Raw genomic sequence first — 18,409 nt, 5'->3', positions numbered from 1 at the left:
TTTTAGCACAACTTCTTGATTTTTCTCTTGGGGTCAAAGCTGTGGTAAAATACTGATTGCTGCATTGTGTCAGTGAAGAACATATCAGTAGTTTCTGTTAATGCTGAATCTATACATGAGTTTGAATTTAGAATTTCACTAAGAATAGGGTATGGACCATGAGCAATGTAAGTGCTGTAAACTGAAATGAGGGGAAGTTGGAGTATATGAAAAGTTTCACATAAAACTGTTGGCTCTGCTGCCTTACTGTGGCATGTTTTTCCATAATTCATAAAGTCCTGCCGTATGTTCATTTGCAAGGTATTATTTCTAAATAACTAATTCAGATACAGTATTGCTCCTGTTTTTTTAAATAGATGTTTATAAATTTAGTTTATCTTTTAGGGCTGGCACAGTATGTAGGGGGATAGAATGTAAGAAAATAAAGGTAGTATGGAAAGTAATCTTAGACATAAGGCGTTTCAGCTGGGTTAATTATTAAAGATTAGGAGCAGGCCTGATTTTAACAGGCTGTGCCTGTAGCCAATAAGAAGAGTGTTATAAAAGAGTGGATTGGCTGGTTGAGGGGGAACTGGAGTCAGTGGCTACTGCAAGAAAAGGAAGAGTCAGTGATTAGAGGAGCTGCCTTTGAGAAACATCAAGGAGATACAAAACTCTTGCAATAAGGGGACAACAATATGGAACCTTTGCAATATAATGACAACAACAGTATGTATAGATAGGCTTATTTTTTGCATGACTTTTGATACTTGAAATTCAAATCTTGTCTTCTGATGACTAAATAAGTAACAGTGGAAACCAAGTGTACTAAACCTTTTGGGATGTGAAATGAGCAAAAGTTTTGAAGTGTGCTACCTCTGAAGGAAAAAGTAGTTCGTTTTGCCTTTGTATATGGTAAAAATAATAAAACCTAATAATTTGTTCATTATATTAAATATTATGATATTCTTACAAATTTTGGTTTCTGTTTACTGGAGAACTCTGTATTCTATGTTAGTGTGTATGCACAGGTTGCAGTCTAATGCAGTCTGCAGCCCAAGATGATACTTATGGGATTGCTGTCACTGACAGAGTTCAAAGACCTGGAAAATACAGTATTCATAATTTCTATTTGCCATTTCATAGAATCATTAAATGTTTTGACTTGGATGGGACTTTAAAGATCACCCAGTTCCAAGCCCTTGGCCATGAACTCTGGTCTGCCTTCCACTAGACCAGAGTTCCAGCCAATCTGGCCTTGAACGCTTGCAGGGAAGGAGCATCCACAGCTTCTCTGGGCACTCTGTTCCAGTGCCACAGCACCCTCACAGCAAAGAATTTCCTTGCCTATTGAAATATGAATCCCAGTATAACCAGTTAGATTGTGCCTGGGTCAGTGTGACCCTCGCTGCTGGGCCAAAGGCGGCACTGTGGTGCTTTACCCCAGAGATACCTTGCCTGCTGGAGATTGCAGCGGGGCACTGGTACAAGTCCAGGCTCGTCAGGACTCCGTTTACCTCAGGAGAGAGAGCTTCTGGCGATGGTGAAGAGAGAAAGGAGAAGATTCCGCTGGAGGGTTGCCAGATGTTTATTCCATGGGTACAGAGGTCTGAACCGGGGCAACTGCTGCCAACAGAATGGAGGCCGCATGGTCTCATTAACCTTTTAAGCTCCGGGACAGGGGAAGGGGAGGGGACAGGTGAGCTACCAACCAGGTGAAAGGGGCAGGGTCTCAAGGGACTAGGGACACCTATCCAATGTCCCCCAGGCCTGAGGGACCAATCACAGAACGCCTTGCTGGTATGTTAGGCTGATTGACAGGGCACACTCAGCAAGGGGCGAGGGGGAAGGGAGAGGGTATAGGCACACCTGGGAAGGGACCCGGAAGTTTAAAACAGGACATTGCAACACACCGCAACACTTGCCTAAACCTACTCCCTGTCAGTTTTGAGCCACTCCCCCTTGTTGTGTCACTCACTGCATGCCCTCCTAAATAGTCTTGCTCCCTCTTGTAGGTCCCCTTCAGGTACTGGAGGGCCACAATTAGGTCACCCCAAATCCTTTTTTTTCCAGGCAATTTAATTTAATGTCTGGAAGAATGATATACTAATTCCCTATTGAGTAAGGAAATCCTGTTTACTTTGTTATGTTTCTGCAGTGGCTGGGAGTGTGATGCTTTGAAATGTGTTTGCTTATGCAGGGGTTGTATTGCAGAAACTAAACTGGCAAGAGATTATAAGGGAAAACAGACTTTATTTCTAATGAGGGCTCCGTCAGACTTCCATATTGCTTCAGGGTTTAGCTATTTATGCATTCAGGCAGAAGTTTACCTTTATTTCTATTACTGTTATCTGTATTGTCTTCTGACATGTTTGTGTTGGTTTTTTTCCCAAGAGCACTACGCACTTACGTGCTAAAATATAATATCCAGTTCTCCTCTTTATTAAAAGTCTTAATTCAAAAGGTTTTGAATTATGTTTTGAATTCTCTTTATGTACTTTTCATTCCAAGGATTCTTAGTATATGAGCACTCTGTAAAAGTTAACATCTCAATAGTGACATTTTTTGTTTCCTTTAATCCAATTTTCCTTTCATGCATACACAGATATTCAGAGAATGTGGGTTAAAAATGGAGCTCTTAAGTTTCTCTGTCTGTTGTAACCTTGCATATTCTGTCATCAAGGTTGATACAATCTCTTTTTAAACAGATCATCCATTTTCTAGGTTTTCAAACTAAAATGATTTTTCCCACATCAAGGTTAAAGAATTACATCTTTGTGTTTCTTTTAGCCTGCTCTAAGTAATGTCACTAAATTTCACCTTTACAATGTCTCATTTATTTAATGAATATTTAAAAAACTCTTTATTTTCAGCACACTTATTGGATTAATCTTTGTTTCCAGGGTATATAACTGCTGCCATTTCTGTCCTTGGAAACGTTCACCTTTGGATCAGGGACATAGCTTCATTTTTGCTCTTAACTAACTTCTTTTCTTACAAGTGCCGTAAGGCTGCATGAGAGTGCAGTTATTTTAGTGAAGAATAAATAAAATAACCTCTTTAAGATGAGTTGTTAGTGGGGCCTCTTGGATGTCTTCAATAAACAATATTCATGAGTGTGTGTCTATTATTTCCCTTTCCTCCTTCAGTCTAGCCTTCTCTCTAAACTATGGTTACATTCATGTACTCTATTAAGATTTGGGTTTATATCCTGCAGAACGCACTTGTGATTTTCAGAGTCCACACAAAAGTAGCATTTTATTTATTAGATGTATTTCAGTTTTCTAAAATAACTGTGAGACTTTATCACACCACTGAATAGTCTGACTGATACCATGCTGCATTTTTTAATGAGTGAATGTGGTAAAAAAAGATTTAAAAATACTGAATTCTACTTAAGGTGGATTAGTAGGTCTTGTTTTGATCTTGTTGGGGTTAGACTACAACATTATTAATGAGCTCAGTGCTTAAAATAAGTGGCTTATAGTAATGGGCTCCTTGTGTCTTAAAAAAGTTGTCACTGCCTCTGCATGTAAGGGAATAAAAGATTTGAAACTGTTGGAGTTGGAGCATCTTTATTCTGCCTTAGGTTTCAGAGCTTCTCTGTATTACCTCATACAGCTGAGCTCAGTATTTTTAGAGGATGAACTGGAAAATTATGTGTAGTAGTACTAATGAAGACCACTGATGATTAAGAATGTTGAGAGGACAAGCTGCTTGATGCTTTATTTGTTGTCTGATTTCATATTCACAAATAGAATATATCTGGTAACAGTGAGAAGCTCCATCTGGAGGATCTCAATCTGTTAATTGATAATACCTGTAAACAACTGGTGGGAGTTCTCCAAATACATCTATCAACAGTTCTTGCTCTTCTTTTTGTAGCTTCCAGGCTGATCCAAAGGATAAGTTTTGGAATACAGTTTAATAATTCATTTTTTAAAATGTTTTTATTACTCATTCTTTTATGCATTATTTGATCCTTTTGCTGGAAGAGACTGAAATATTGCCATGCTTCTGTTGGAATCTCTAGTCATGGTCATAATTAATATGAAAAACACTAATGTACTATGTGGCACTACTGTCTCAAATCCAGTGTGATTCCTTGGTCTTGTTAATTCAGTCTGTTGAGAATTCCTTTTTCAGGTCCAGATGCTTCTATTAGCATGCACTAGCTAGGAAGAAAAAAATCTGTGCTTGACCAGCAAGATACAGGCTTTGAAAGTTATGCAGATTTCTCCCTCTTGTGGGGAATGTAAGGATGCATGATAAAGGCTAAATCTGGAGGCAGAGTCTTGTAAGCAAAGATAGTCTGCTAAAATTGCCTACAGTTTTGCCCTGCATTCTCTTGGTATGAATATAGAACAGACGGGGGAATCTTAATGCAGTCACTTCAAAAATTCCCCCTTAATAGCAGAGCAGAGTCACCTCATGAACAAGAGAGGGTTTATGAACAACAGCTTTCGTAACCAAAGTACTTCTTTGACATGTAGTGCTGTCAAGCAAGATTTGCTTGCAAGAGCTCACCATGGTTATCTTTAATCTGGACTCAGCTTTCCATAGGTAACGTGTAGGTGATTTGGCTTGTAAAACTGGGGACAGCCTCCTCTGTCATCTTGCCTACTTTTCAGAAAGTTGAAGAGAGAAGTATAAACATAACAGAGAAAAGTTATATACAAAAGCAGTATTTCCATTGCATTAGAGTGTAAAGAGTGAAAACTGTTTTCAAGGACCAAACCTTTGGCAGGTAACCTCAGTACATCCTCTGGTAATCTGAAATGTAGCTCGCCTTGGCTTTGCTAAATGACAAATTGTTGTCGAGTAGTCTTTGTATTTTTAAAAATATGAGAAGCTCAGTATATATGGCTTAGTAGCCACAGGCAGCAGCTTCCTGATCTGATCATTTGTTTGTCTACACCCCACCTTTGCTTCCGTTTAATCAAGTCTTCCCAAGCCTTTAGCCTGGCTTTGTCTACTTCTTTATGTCTGCACTTACCTTTTTATATACAGGGGAAGGTTCCCCAAGACAGGGAGAGCTGATGAAATGTTACAAAGGCCAGAGTGGTTCTCAATATAGAAGTAAAAGCATGCTGAATGCTCACTTTGCTTCTAGTCTATCATTAGCAAGAAAAGAACACTAATTCCCTAAACTAAAATTCTCATACACTCTATTTTTAGAGCTATTGAATGTGAATGGCAGGAGCTTTCTTCTGATTTTTCCCATTACTCAGGTGGCTCCAGTTGTGCAGGGAAATACTTTTTGAAATACTGTGAAAATTGAAATACACAGGAGTACTGTCCAGCTTGCAGTTGATTCAGGGCTTTAGTAGTAATAACTAAAAAGTAGCCATTAAGTTACTGTTTGTAAGTTGAATATAGAAATAAATAATCTCTGTGTTTCAGAGATTAAAAAATATTGATCTTGAATTGAGCTTAATTTGTGTGTATTTTGTGTGTTGATTTGTGATGGTCAAACAGAACCACTTGCCAATCCAGCAGAAGCTAGAGGACTACTCCAGTGATTTCTCTGCATGTGTTATGAAGTAATTATCTAGTATAATGTGTCTGTGCTTTAAGAATTACTCCTGAATAAAATAATTATGCTTTGTGATAAGTTTGATGCAGAATAGAAAGACTCAAAAATCTAACTAAGGAGCTAAAAATGGCTAAGGAGCATTATGTTAGCAAATCTTGGGTTGTGTCTGTTTCGAGATACATGAAATTTTGGAGCTACAAGATAGGTTCAATGCATTTTATGTTTAGGTGTTTAAACACAAGAACACAAGCTCAGAATTTCCTTTTGCTCTTAGCCAATGTTTTCGAGATTTGGTGGACTGCTGTTCTTAACTTTGCAGTCCTTGAAGCCATAAATCCTTAAGTATCTTCTTACTTGTAGCTGTTCTCTCACCTTAAAGACTACATCAGGGCAGTGAATTCTGCATGGCATGGATAATACAGTCTTAGAGCACAGGCTGGAAAAATGAATGTTGGTTTAAACTTTCTCAGGTAAAGGATGCCTGCATTTCTGCATGGGATTTATTTCATGAAAAAGAACATGGATTTGTTAAAATAGAAGATTGCATTTCTTTGGCTCTGGGACTTGTTGGCTTATTGTCAAAGCTGTAATATGTCATCTCAGCTTTCCCTTCTTCCTCCCTCATTCTTGTTAATGTTACATTAGCAGGACTGAGATTTGTGGTGAAAGGACCTGAAATGTGAATTTGAGATTAATTTGCTACTACAGTGCGTAAACAAGTACAGATAACTCTAGCATTGCAAGGCTGTTTCTGAAAAAGGTTTTATAACAAATCTCCTTTGCTTTCCTGTTGGATATTTTAAGTGTGGTCTACTCTGATTATAGAAAGAATCAAAAACATGCAGATAGGAAAAAGTTTACATTAAACTGAAAACTGTATTGAGTGTCCCACTATGTGTGTGTATTTGAAAAATTAATATTTATAAGTACTGATTGATGACTTTCCCCTCTCAAAATTACAGATGTTGATAAGGTTATTCCTTTCTGAATGGCCAGAGGTGCAACAGATCCAGTATATTTCCAGTTGACAGTTTTTTTCCTTTATTCTCTAGTGGTTTGTCTGACTGTTGTGATCATAATTTTCCACAGTGGGATTGGAATGCCTGCAGTGATGTCGTACAGGAATTCCCCTTTGTCCCAAATCATTGTCTGCAAAGTAAAAGTATTTTCAATGTTAATGCTAACTAAAAAACCCCATAGTAAATCAGTGTAAACTTAACAGAATAAACTTAAAGATTACTCTGTTATTAAAAGGTGATGTTGGAGATTCATATAGCATAACAATTTTTGTCTTTGATAGAACCTGTTGATACAGGTATTGAGAAGAGTTTCAAATAACTCAGGAATTATTTGTTTAGTTTGAAAAGCTGAAATGTGATTCAAGTAACTTATACCTTGGTTGTGTAGGCTGATTCAGAATCTTTCCCAGGCAAGTGACTTCAATGCAAGCTGTCATTGAACCTTCTGTTCTGCTTTCTCCTTTCCATTCCCCTTTGCTGCCCCTTTTATACCAACTGAAAACTAAAACCTTACTTTTTTGTTCATTAAGGAAATCTGTCATATGAGAGCCAGGAATAGACTGATAAATGGACATCTCCCTGAGCCTGAAGATAAACTGCTCAAATGCTTTCATTGTGTTAAAGGCAGGGGAGAATAGGTGACTGTCAGATGACAGTCACCACTGAGAGTCCCTGGAGAGCCACCTCAGGGCCATTAAGTGAAAGTGTTACTGTAGAGAACATCATACAGGAATGCATCCAAAGCAGAGAGAGTTTTTATTTATCAGACAAAGGGAATAAGGGCTCTGATATTGCTGTTCTGATGCCATTCCAACAGGAAGCTCCCTCAGGGGAAAGAAAACATAACATACACTGACAACACTGCAGGAATATCTAGTGTGTTTCAGTGCTGTAGGTTAATTTAATTATAAAATTGTTTTGTTTCTGTGATTGCAAATTGAATGGCATGGATTTACCAAGCTTTTCTCCTTAGATCATGGGAATGAATGTATTACTGGAATGTGGTTGGGGTTAGTTGACTGGATGACATGGCATTTCAGGTGGGAGGAAATCTGTGTCCTGCAGATTGCATTGATGTTATGTATCAGGACAGCAAGAAACAGTGTAGAATTTACCATGATTTGGTAAAAGGTTGAAACTCCTAGAGACAGAGTTTTAGGTTTTGTTTTGGTTTTGTTTTTTGGTTTTTTTTTTATGTTTTGAATAGACATTTTCCCTAAATACTTTAATAGCTTTTTTCTGTTCTATGTTACATTATTTTTTAATAAACTTAAGTTTCCTGAAACTTGTCTTTTTTCCCCCCTTCTTTTAGCCAAAAATGCTGCATGCAGCTATTCTGAAGATGTTGGTTCTAGATGGTGAATCAGTTTATAGTTTGACTTCTCATCCTATTTTGCTGCTTATAGCCAGGATAATCCTTGTGAATTCAAGACACAAACTCACATCTCTCCAGGTAAGAAGTATGTGACTAATGACTATGACTACCAGCGACTGCTTAATTGGTTCTCTCATTCTTTTCTTCGTACCTCATTGAATCATTCTGACTTCTATTTCTTTCCTTGTAGCCCTGAGGTTCTTCCCTCTAAGAAACAGTTAGGACAAAGTGATTTCAATTAATCACAAGTATCTTCTTCTTAAAGATAAGCTAGTTACTCACTGTCTTCCCTAAAAAAGAGGAAAGAGGTGTTCATTAGCTGGAAAAGTGAGAAAATTTAATACAGCCAACTTTATCCAGACTTTATACTTGGTGATATTATTTGTTAGGGGATTGCTGGGAATGCCCAGTAATGCAGCTTACATGTCCCTATACCCTTTTAAACAAGTTTTTGGATACTGTTAACCATTACTGTGTGAATTCTAACTCTAAATCTCTGTGTTTGTGTGTTAAAAACAAGCAGACATGGTGAAGCACTCTTAGAGGCTCTGTACCTCCCCTGTAGTTCGGCTGCAGCCTGGTTGGTAGCACGGCTCTCTGGAAGCGACGGACTCTTAACAGCAGCAACTTCTTTTTATTGAATTCCAGCTGAACAGAATTTGGCTAGAGATCAAAATGCCACATGGCCTCTCTTTATGCTTGGCTGACAACATCCATTCCCAGCTGGGTCTTTGTATGAGTGATGAATTAAACTGTGTGGGAGATGTTGGCTGTACTGCGTTTCTGGAAGCCAAGTTCTTCCATCGTTTTCCCTCTTATTCACAGATGAGTGCTGTTGAATTTCAGCAACTGGGTCAGTCAGATAAACAGCAAATGTACCTGGTATAGAGAATTCCCCTGATGCCTCCCCTAAGAATAACATAATGGGGAGCTTTATTCTACAGGGTTGAGGTTCAGTTATTTTTGTCTACATTAAGTTTGAATAGTAATTCAAAGGCAACAGCTGATAGGAAGTACTTTCATCAACAGGTTGATGTAGTAATTAAAGCTTGACCTTCTTGTTCTTTTCAGCTTAATTCAAAGGCGGCCTCTCAATACTTCTGCTGTTTTAATAGTAGCGCACATAAATTTAAAACAAAGTAAAATGCTTCAAAATGTATTATCTAGAGCATTAATAAAGCCCTGTATGATACCTCACATGTAAGATTAAATGCTTAAAAATAATCTGTAAGTTTTCAACTTGGTTCCCAGAAAACATTGCTGATAGAATACTGTACACAGCTCAGCTGGTTTATCTGAAACTTTAAAAATGTATTCTCACTGATTCTGTGATTTCTAAGTGGTGAGCATAAGGCCTCAGGACATTGTATCATTAAACTGGATACTCCATTGTGTGGGAAAGTTAATAGTTCATTGTATAAAGCTAAATTCAAGTAATATGAAACTTGTTACTTAAATTGATTAGATTTCTAAATAAATGATGAAATGTTGGGATCTGACCTCTTTCATGAAGCCTGTTTGTGTGCTTTACTCTGTCCAGCTTGGTATCAAAAGTCATCTTTCATTGCTCTTGGAAAGAGATGCTATTATTCTTTTTGATAGTTCCTCTCTAGGGACATTAGCATCAGCTCCATGTAATTAGTTTAGATGTTTGTGCTTGAATACTGCACAACCCGTAGGTCAGTCTGGGGCATACCTGCATAAAAAGTCCAGAAGATGGGTGCCTCTAAAACAATCAAACATCTTTCATAGAAAATGTTTGGTGTGCTAGCTGCACCAGAATAAATAACAATCATTAGAGCCTCTGTAGAGATGTACTCTACATTCACAGATTATAATCTTAAGTATAATTTTGAGACTAGAGTACTGAAATTAACTTTTCCATGCATTTTCTCCTGTGGCAACTAGAGAAGAGGTTAATAGACTGTGGGGAATTTATGGTTTGTGTACACAGCTTTCTAAAATCAGATATTTCCTGGGCTGTGGTTCAGCTCTGCGTGCTGTGGAGTGATTGCTTAGTTCAGTAACATCTTTGCCCTTCTGAAGTTCACATACAGACATTAGAACTATCAGTTGGGATTGTAATGTATTCTCAAGAGCAATTCTGCTCCCATTCTGCCTCTCTCAGTCTAATTTATGCTGCCACCTGAAGAAATAAAAAAAGGTCAAATAGAAGAGGTAAGAATGCATAGAAGGGTGACAGTGGATTATCAGAAATACTGAATGGCTTCTGTACAAACAGTAACTAAGTAGTTAGGACTCTTCAGGCTGGAAGATTGCTGAAGAATGAGATCATGGCTTTCTATTAAAATAATCTATGTGACAGAAAAGAAGATAAATAAGAAACAGCTGGATTTGGGGTTTTGGTTTTATTTTGGTCCTTTTCTGTTACAAGAGTTAGGAACTATGAAATCCAAGTAGCAAGTGACTGCTCCAGGATAAGTGTATGCAAGTATTCCTTTTTTCTGCCGTTCACAGTATTTGTTACCAGATGGTGGTACTAAAGATTTGCAGGGTTCAAAGAGCAGTTAGAGAAATTAATAGAGGGAAAATCCATAAAACCCTTGGAGCACCATAGAACTGCCTGGATCTGTTCATCTTTATGCTAGGCTATGTTTTTTTTTTATAATAAAACAGCTGTTTTAGACAGGTTTGATTTTTGAAAACTAGAATTGAATGGATCACAAAGTCTGTATTTTAAAACCACTTTAGTTTTTTTCTTTTATTTTCTTAAAGGTCTATACTTGCTATGCACTTGAAGTATCCATATTTTCTTTCAGACTTTACCTTGGTGGACTCTAAGATGTGTAAATATTCACCAGCAGTTGTTGGAGGAGAGATCACCTGAGCTATTTACTCTTGCCCAGGCCTGTATAAAACAAGGTATATTTCTAATTACTTATTTTATTGACTTGCAGCATCTCTTTTAGGATATCACAGGGGAGGGGAATTTGTAGTCATAACTGTTAAAATGCTCATAGACATTTAGGTAACTGCAATGACTAGAGAGGGAGCAGAATTTCACTTAAGTTGATATGGACTCGAAAGGCACATGCTATTTTTCAGCCTCTCAGATGAAAATGTGATTGTAGACAAAGGTTTTTTGACAGTGACTTGTTTTGAGACTCTTGGATACGGTTCTCAGAGATACATGATGTAAAATACACCTGAATATTTCGTGAGTTTCTTTCTGGTAGTTGTTGCTGCCTGGTGTCTCTTACCCGTTTATTTTCTCACTGAAGCCATCTGTAATTTCAATCAAGTACCTTCATAGTCCATAAAATACGTACTTCTAAACCTTTTATTGTCTTTGAGTAGTGAGTGTCTTGAATCACCCACTTGCTTGTCTATATCAAGTTCTCAAGAAAACTTTGTGTTACTAGAGAAAAAGACCTTCAAATTCAGGAGAAATTACATTTTTCTCAAATGAAAGACGTCTTCTATCACCTGAATAGAAGACAGCTGCAAGGATTCCCTGCTGTTCTGAAGCAGCCATTATGCAAAACCAATGGGATTTGGTGCAGTTTCCCATCCCTTTGGCCATGTGCCAGACGTGGTGTGGGTGCCAGAAGGATGTCATAAATTTGGGACATCAGTGCTTCTGGGCCACTGCATCAGGACTAGTAATGATGTGAAGCTTTCCTCAAAGGTCCTTGAAGTCTCAAAGTGCCTAAGGCTAAATAGCATTTACTCACAGTGCTTGATAGGCTGTGACTGCTTCTCAGTGTGCCACTTGAGCTCATCCTAGGGCTTTAGCACAAGTAATCTTGTATTCACGTCATTGAACCTTGCTAGCTGTGGAAAATCTAGTTGTAATGCACAATTAAACACTATAACATGATTTTTTTTCCTTTGAAATTATTTTGTGCCGCTCCATTCAAAAGCTGAGGTTTTGTGTGGTTTCCACCTGTACTTGCATGCCCAATATTTTATAGGCTTGGAGTAATATTTTTAAATTACTACTTTGTGGTTTTTTTTTTTTTTTAATTAAATCTCATCTTTGAAAAAGTTGTTACTAGCCAGGATTTATCTATGCAAATTTTGATTTAGTGAATTAAAAAAGCTGTGTAAAAACTATATTCAGACTTAGCAGCTTTCTATATTAAGTGAAAGGTTTTAAGGATTAACAAGTACTAACAAAAAAAAAGCCTAGGAGGTTTGAACAATAAAATCTCTTCATGCTAGATTTGACTGCCAATCTCTAAATTAAAAAAAAAAATTAGAGAAAATGTTTAAAAGATCCTCGATAATACTGTTTTTTATAGTAAGACTTTTAAACACCATTAATAAAGCTTATTTGAAAAATGAAGCATAAGAAGCCACCTCGGTGCTGTAACTGGGTAACCAGTCCTTTTTAAGTACTGTGATGCTGTAAGAGTTTTTTGAATTCTTATTATCTAAATATTTTTGCAAAATACAGAAATAAAGCATGAAGCCCAAAACTCACTTCCATTTAAGACTAATCAGATGAATAATTTTCAACTTAACGTCTGTATTTGCAGGAATATTCTCTTGTAACTTACTGTACTTTGATAGAACTTATATATATAAGAAATACAAATGCTTTTATGCTGAATGAAAAAATTCAAGTCTTCTTTCTCAAAGACTTCAGATCTGTTCACAGAGCTATTTTTTCCAGTACAGATGGAGAACATGATCTTTATCACTCAGGAAGTTGATGATCATTTAAAAAACAAACAAAAATTCAACACACAAAACAGCCAAACAGAAAATGGCTGAAAATGACCATTCAATGCTTGATCTGCTGTTGAAACTTTAATTAGAAGCTTTGTACTTAAGGGATGGGTATTAGTTCAGTATTTTGTTCTTATGTTCTTTAAAAGGTCCAATACAATTGGAGTTGTTTCTTTTCTGCAGAGGTGATATTTCCCACTTCAGCTTTGCTGTTAAATATAAGGAAAGATTGGACTTTTCTTTTTTCTGGTAATAATCCTTAGATGTAAAACTTGAAAAATGCTTTAAATCACATATATCTTCTATACACTGTTAGTGAATTTTTAAATGTGTGAAAGTGTAAAGAGCAACAGACTTTCTCTCATGGTAGATTGCTAAAATGGTATTTTTAAAATACCATTCTCTGGAACTGCATTCTCATATCTTTTTTTTTTTCTTAATTTGCAGTGACAGAAGCAGAAGCTTTGTTCACAGGTGGTGAAAGCTGGCACTTGGCAGTTCAGTTCCATCTTGAGTCTGCCTATACATTTTTGTTTTACTATGAATATAAAAAAGCTAAGCACTGTTTCAATATGGCTAAAGACATAACAAAACTGCAGGTTAATCTTACAGGTAAGTTTTGCTTGTAAAGTATAAGAGGATGATTGGTTGGACCAAACTAACCTATGGCTTGTTGTGGCCTTTTGTGACATTTCCAAGGAATAAATAACTGTACTTTGAAAAATCTTGATGTTTAACAGGTAGGTCTTACTTGTCTTCCAAGAATTAGTATTGCTTGCAAGAGAAATAGGACATCTAGTTAAAAAAATCATTCCAGAATGGTTATTTGAGGAGTTGGGGTATTATAAGCATTCTTCCTAGTGTTTGATGTCAAATTCTATGTCTCGTTGCATCTGCTGCTGTCATGATGAATATTTTTTGTTTTGTTTGTTTGGAGACACTTACAAAGGTGTCTGCATGATATTTGATGCAGTCTTTCACCTTTTGTGCCAGTAGCCTAGATCTGCTCTGTGTAAATAGCTTTTAGAAGTCACTCCCAGGACTGGTATCATCATGGAAAATAAGTAGGGAAGTTAAATTTCTGATGAACAGAAATCACAAGGATTCAGTCACTATGGAGACTTTATAATTATCCTTTCAGAACCTATTCTTTGGTGTCAGGGGGATCAGAGTGCTGCACTTAAAACCTTCCATGTATAGATATTGATCTATGGTCTAGCTGGTCCTGCTAGGCAGTCAAAATGACATAAGATCACACCTTTTCTTTGTGAGAACTTGTGATTATACCTGAGTAGAAATGCAGAAAACCTTGATCTGGTTTTTTCTTGTGGGAAGTGCTAAGGAGCTGAAACGTGCAACTTCCTTACTTGTTATATCACTGTATGTCACAAGGCTCATGCTCCTTCATATCTAGGTTGGAGATGCAGCTAATCCTATTTATATCATGAATCATTTTAATAATTTAATTTAAAATACCCGAAGCCATCAGCAGCAAAAAAAAAAAAAAGCTAAAGCACACAAAACAACAAATAATAACCCAAAGAAACACAAGCTCTCAGAAATTATGTGGAACTCCATGCTCAATTATTCAAAAGTTTTAAAAGCTTACTTTGAAAGATGTGTAATGAAAATAAAATATAATAGTTTGTATCTGAAGGAAATCTATATATTTCAATGGATCCTATCCTCTTTTCCCTGTATGCATGTGGTGTGTTCCAAGTATTTATTGCCAGCTTGGTATTATAAAGTACTTTTCTTTAAAATGAGTCAAAAATTTTCTTTTTTTTTTTTTTTAATTAAAAACGTCAATACCTATGATGATACTCTAGCTACAAAAATGCAATTAACTGAGAATAAGTAAAATCAACGAGACAGTCTTGGTGTTGGATTTTTTTTTTTCCTTTAAAGGAGATCTTCAGGTTTTGAATTAATAATTTCCTTAAAACCAACTTAGGAAAAAACCTTCTTGTTTGGAGAAGGAGAAAAAAGATTGGATGCAGTGGAATTATTTATATTTTTTATTACTTTACCAAGAGGTTATGATGGTCCCAGAGAAAGATTGTGGTGATACAGTATCTTGGAAAAATGTTTTGAAACTCCTAAATGTTCTGTGGTTTATCTCCATAAATCTATTAACATAGTTATGTCTAACCTGAAGGCAACTGAACTGAACATGTGGGAATTGTTGGCATTCTAGACAAATTCATTTGACATGCATGTTTGGGCTAAATGGCAGGAATGTTGCATCATCGAAAAAGACTTTGGTTTAATGTAAAAATCCAAGCTCTAGCAAAGACATTTTTAAGGCTTTTGGGAGGGATTTCCTTTTTAGGAAAGGATTTGGAGAGGTTTATATGCATTAATGGTTGTAATCCTTACTAGCTGAGTATTGTATTACAGCATGGAAATATGTATTGTTCTTACAACAGAGTTTTTAGGGCCGATATTTTCCAAAGTTATTTCAGTAATGTGTGAATAAATCATACTTGGTTTGTGTAAGTTTTTTAAGTCCCATTAATCCAAGTATGTATAGTGTTCATCTTTTATAGAAAAGCATCGTTATGCTCCTCACATTGAGGCATAACCATCAATAACTCTACAAAACAATTTCCAATATCCTTCTTTCATATAAATTTAGTGAAATGAAGAGTAGTAATCCAAAATAAATTTAAAATCGACAGATCTAGAGGATTAATAATTCTGAACTCTGAGATCTGTTTATTCTTTTCATACCCAGTAACGCATCTCTGGGAATATGAACACATCACTTTAAATATGAAACAGAAAGTGAAGTTTCTGTGTAGGTTCCTTTTACTTTGGGAGGATATACCATAGAATGTTAAGGGTTGAAAGGGACCTTAAAGATCAAGGACAGGGGCACTTCTCAGTACAGCAGGTTTCTCAAGGTGTTATCCAGCTGGCCTTGAACACTGCTGTGGTGGTAGTGGTATAAACCAACCAAAAGTTTTTCTCAGCTTTAACACACGTGATACATATTTTTCAAGTAAAAACCAGTATTTTGTCCCTGTAATAGCAAGAAAGTCTTAGGTTTAAAAAATGGGGTGGGAGGTGTGAGAGCATAATTAAATCCCAGTTTCTGAGTGGTAGTAAGCAATTTTATTGCTATCCAGAATAACTTTGCAAGTGTTTCCTTCAGCTGTTTAGGCAGTAAGACATAACATGAAGTGAATTACAGCATAGTGATTTTCAAGCAATATTAAAAAGGAGGATTGAATGCCACTGTGTAAAATTAGTAGGAATCATTAGACAGTATTTTGCTCTGTGTGTCTCTCTGCAGTGTGCTGTGTGATTTTCAACGTGATATTTTTAGAACCTTTTTCATTTCTTCATAAACTCTTAATACAGGGCTTTTCCACTAAAAGGGGTAATTGGCAGAAATGGAGAAATCAGTTTAATTTCTGGCTTCCCTGCTCATCTCTTTCCACTTTCAGGAAGAAAAGTTGTGTGCCTGCTATTTCAGTCCCTCTGCTGGATGAGGCTTATGGACTGTGGCCTCAGTCACATGTGCAGTCAATCATCTTTACCTCAAAGATTTTATATACTGAAAATTTTTCAAAATTATCACAAAAATAAGAACTTTATTTCATCTTAATTGGTTCTGCAAAAGCAGCAGATGGATTGCTAGCAGTGGATTAGCTCTCATTCCTCCATTTTACATTGTATTACAGTAATAATGAACAAGCCAACCTTCAAATTTTATAGAATAATTTTTAGCTCCATTTTTGGCTCTGATTATGAGCTAAAATTCTGTTATTTTAAGTTATTATCCTGAAATTACTCTCTTATTTCTCTGCATTTTACAAGCAAGTTGCTAACAGAAGAGGAACAGATGTTTTTCCTTACAATTTGGTATCAATGTCAATTACCACTTTAAAAACTAATAAAAATTGTCAGTGGGTCCAATAAGGAACTGAAGAAACAACTCTGGGTGGGGTCTCACGTTGTGCATTCTGAATCTTGGTTAATTCTTTATAGAGCCTTCACTGGTTTGCTGTTTCACTCACTCCTGATATTACTTTTATGGTATCTTATGTGCTGTATTCTGGCAACTTCATGTCTGTGATCCTTCTTCAAAGGATCTAACTCTTCAGATGAAGACTTGAAATATTTAAAATGATGGCCTGTAAGATATTTTTAAGATATTATGGGATTTTCATTTGCATAAATATCTCCATGTAGTCACTAACTTCTAGCAGGCAAATTGAACAATTGTTTCTGGTTTATTGCTTGGAAATAAGCAGAGAAGTGGTGAAACTTGATGACTAGGAGTTTTCAAAATGCTGGGTTATGGGGAATTTCATTAAAAGCAGCTTTGCTAGACCTACATAGCTGTGTTTGTAACGTGTACTACTTTGTGTGTTTGCTGGCAGTGAGAACACTGCAAAGAGATCAAGCAGAGGCTAACCACTGCTACATTTTATAGGTTAATTCTCCATGTATTTCTCTATTTTGTCTGGGGTTTTTTTGGTAGTAACTCTCTAGTATACTATTAGAGAACTAGTTTGTTGTGTTCATTAATATAAACATATTTTCTGTAGGTGCTTTGGGGAAGAGAACACGATTTCAGGAAAAATATGTTGCACAGCTTATTTTGGATGTCCAAAGAACAGATGGATTCTTCCTTCCTCACAGTGAACTAAGTCCAGCTGCAACACCTCTAGAAAGCTTGACAATAGTATGTATCTGAGAAGAATTGTTTTAATTTCTTAAAATGAAAATGTTCTGAGGCTTTTGTTGGGTGTCTACTAGAGAAAAGTGTGTTGTGCCTAGAGAAACTTAGCTGGGGTGTTTGAAAGTTCATGAAAGAACTGTGGCTCAGTAGTTTGCGCAGTATTAAAGGACATGGGGTAAAGCAACATATGAATGTCTGCAAGACAGATGTGGCTACTCAGCTAAGAGCATGTTTGCAAATATCATCTTCTACAGCTCATGCATTAATTTTTAGTGACTAAGAATGATGGAGCTAGGAAAACAGGTGAGAGGCAGATTTTCAAAGTAGTCTGCAAGACATCACAGGATTTCAGAGATTCCTGTGGACTGACAGACGTATTCAGTTACAGTGCAAAGATAGGAAATTGCTCTGTTTATTCCTGTGGCATGAATTATGTGAGTTGGTCCTACTGATCTTAAGGGTGTACATGATGACTTCAATTATAAATTGCTTGAGAATCACAGTATTGATTTAGGATGACATTTTTCCCCATAAGGAGATTTAAATTTATTTGAACTTCCTGAAGAAGCCAGAGATGAATTGAGCCATTATGGTCCCAAGTTTATACTTCAAGTAGGAAAGCCTTTATTAAAAAATACTGTGCCTTGGTAGACTTCCAGGTCAAGCAGGGATCTTAAGCAAAAAAAAATTGTCAATAATTCTCTATTTCAAAATTGAATGCATAAATATCTTAGGAGACTAATCTAGATTTTTCTTGTTTGCCCATTACCACATCCTTGGTGTTGCATTTGATTTGATGAAACAAGGTTGACTAAACATGTGACAACTTAGGCTTATGGTAGAGCTACATATGGCAACCCCTTGTGGGATAGTGAGAGCTCAGGGGAGGCTGCCTGGTGAATGTCACACTTAGTTATAGACTTCAGTTACAACTTACCTAGAACTAAATGATAGGATGCATTGTTCTTAGAGTTCCTAATTGGGATATTGTTTGAGTGTTTTTTCCCAGTTACTCACAAATTTCTGAAGTATTTGCTCCCAGGTCAGTTGCTGTGAAAGGAAAGCCTCAGGCTTGAGGTGATGAATAAGGACTCTTGATATGAAGTGGTATG

At 36.5% G+C, this 18,409-nt stretch overlaps 1 protein-coding gene across 2 annotated transcripts in view; it reads left to right on the top strand.

The window, feature by feature from the left end:
* Positions 1–18,409, top strand: part of TTC27 (tetratricopeptide repeat domain 27) — a 114,093-nt gene that overhangs the window by 9,321 nt on the left and 86,363 nt on the right. The window contains exons 1-5 of one of the 2 annotated variants that reach the window (XM_064708737.1): positions 603–708; positions 7,847–7,987; positions 10,690–10,792; positions 13,052–13,216; positions 17,164–17,300. In XM_064708737.1, the coding sequence (XP_064564807.1) occupies positions 697–708; positions 7,847–7,987; positions 10,690–10,792; positions 13,052–13,216; positions 17,164–17,300 (558 nt within the window). In that variant the 5' untranslated portion in view covers positions 603–696. Of the gene's footprint in view, positions 1–602; positions 709–7,846; positions 7,988–10,689; positions 10,793–13,051; positions 13,217–17,163; positions 17,301–18,409 lie in introns of those variants that run through there. The other variant, XM_064708735.1, reaches the window with a different exon arrangement.

Source organism: Zonotrichia leucophrys, chromosome 3 (assembly GCF_028769735.1).
Source record: "Zonotrichia leucophrys gambelii isolate GWCS_2022_RI chromosome 3, RI_Zleu_2.0, whole genome shotgun sequence".
Lineage (NCBI taxonomy): Eukaryota > Metazoa > Chordata > Aves > Passeriformes > Passerellidae > Zonotrichia > Zonotrichia leucophrys.
The sequence above is the reverse complement of the archived record's forward strand: the minus strand, read 5'-3'. Positions and strand labels throughout refer to the sequence as shown.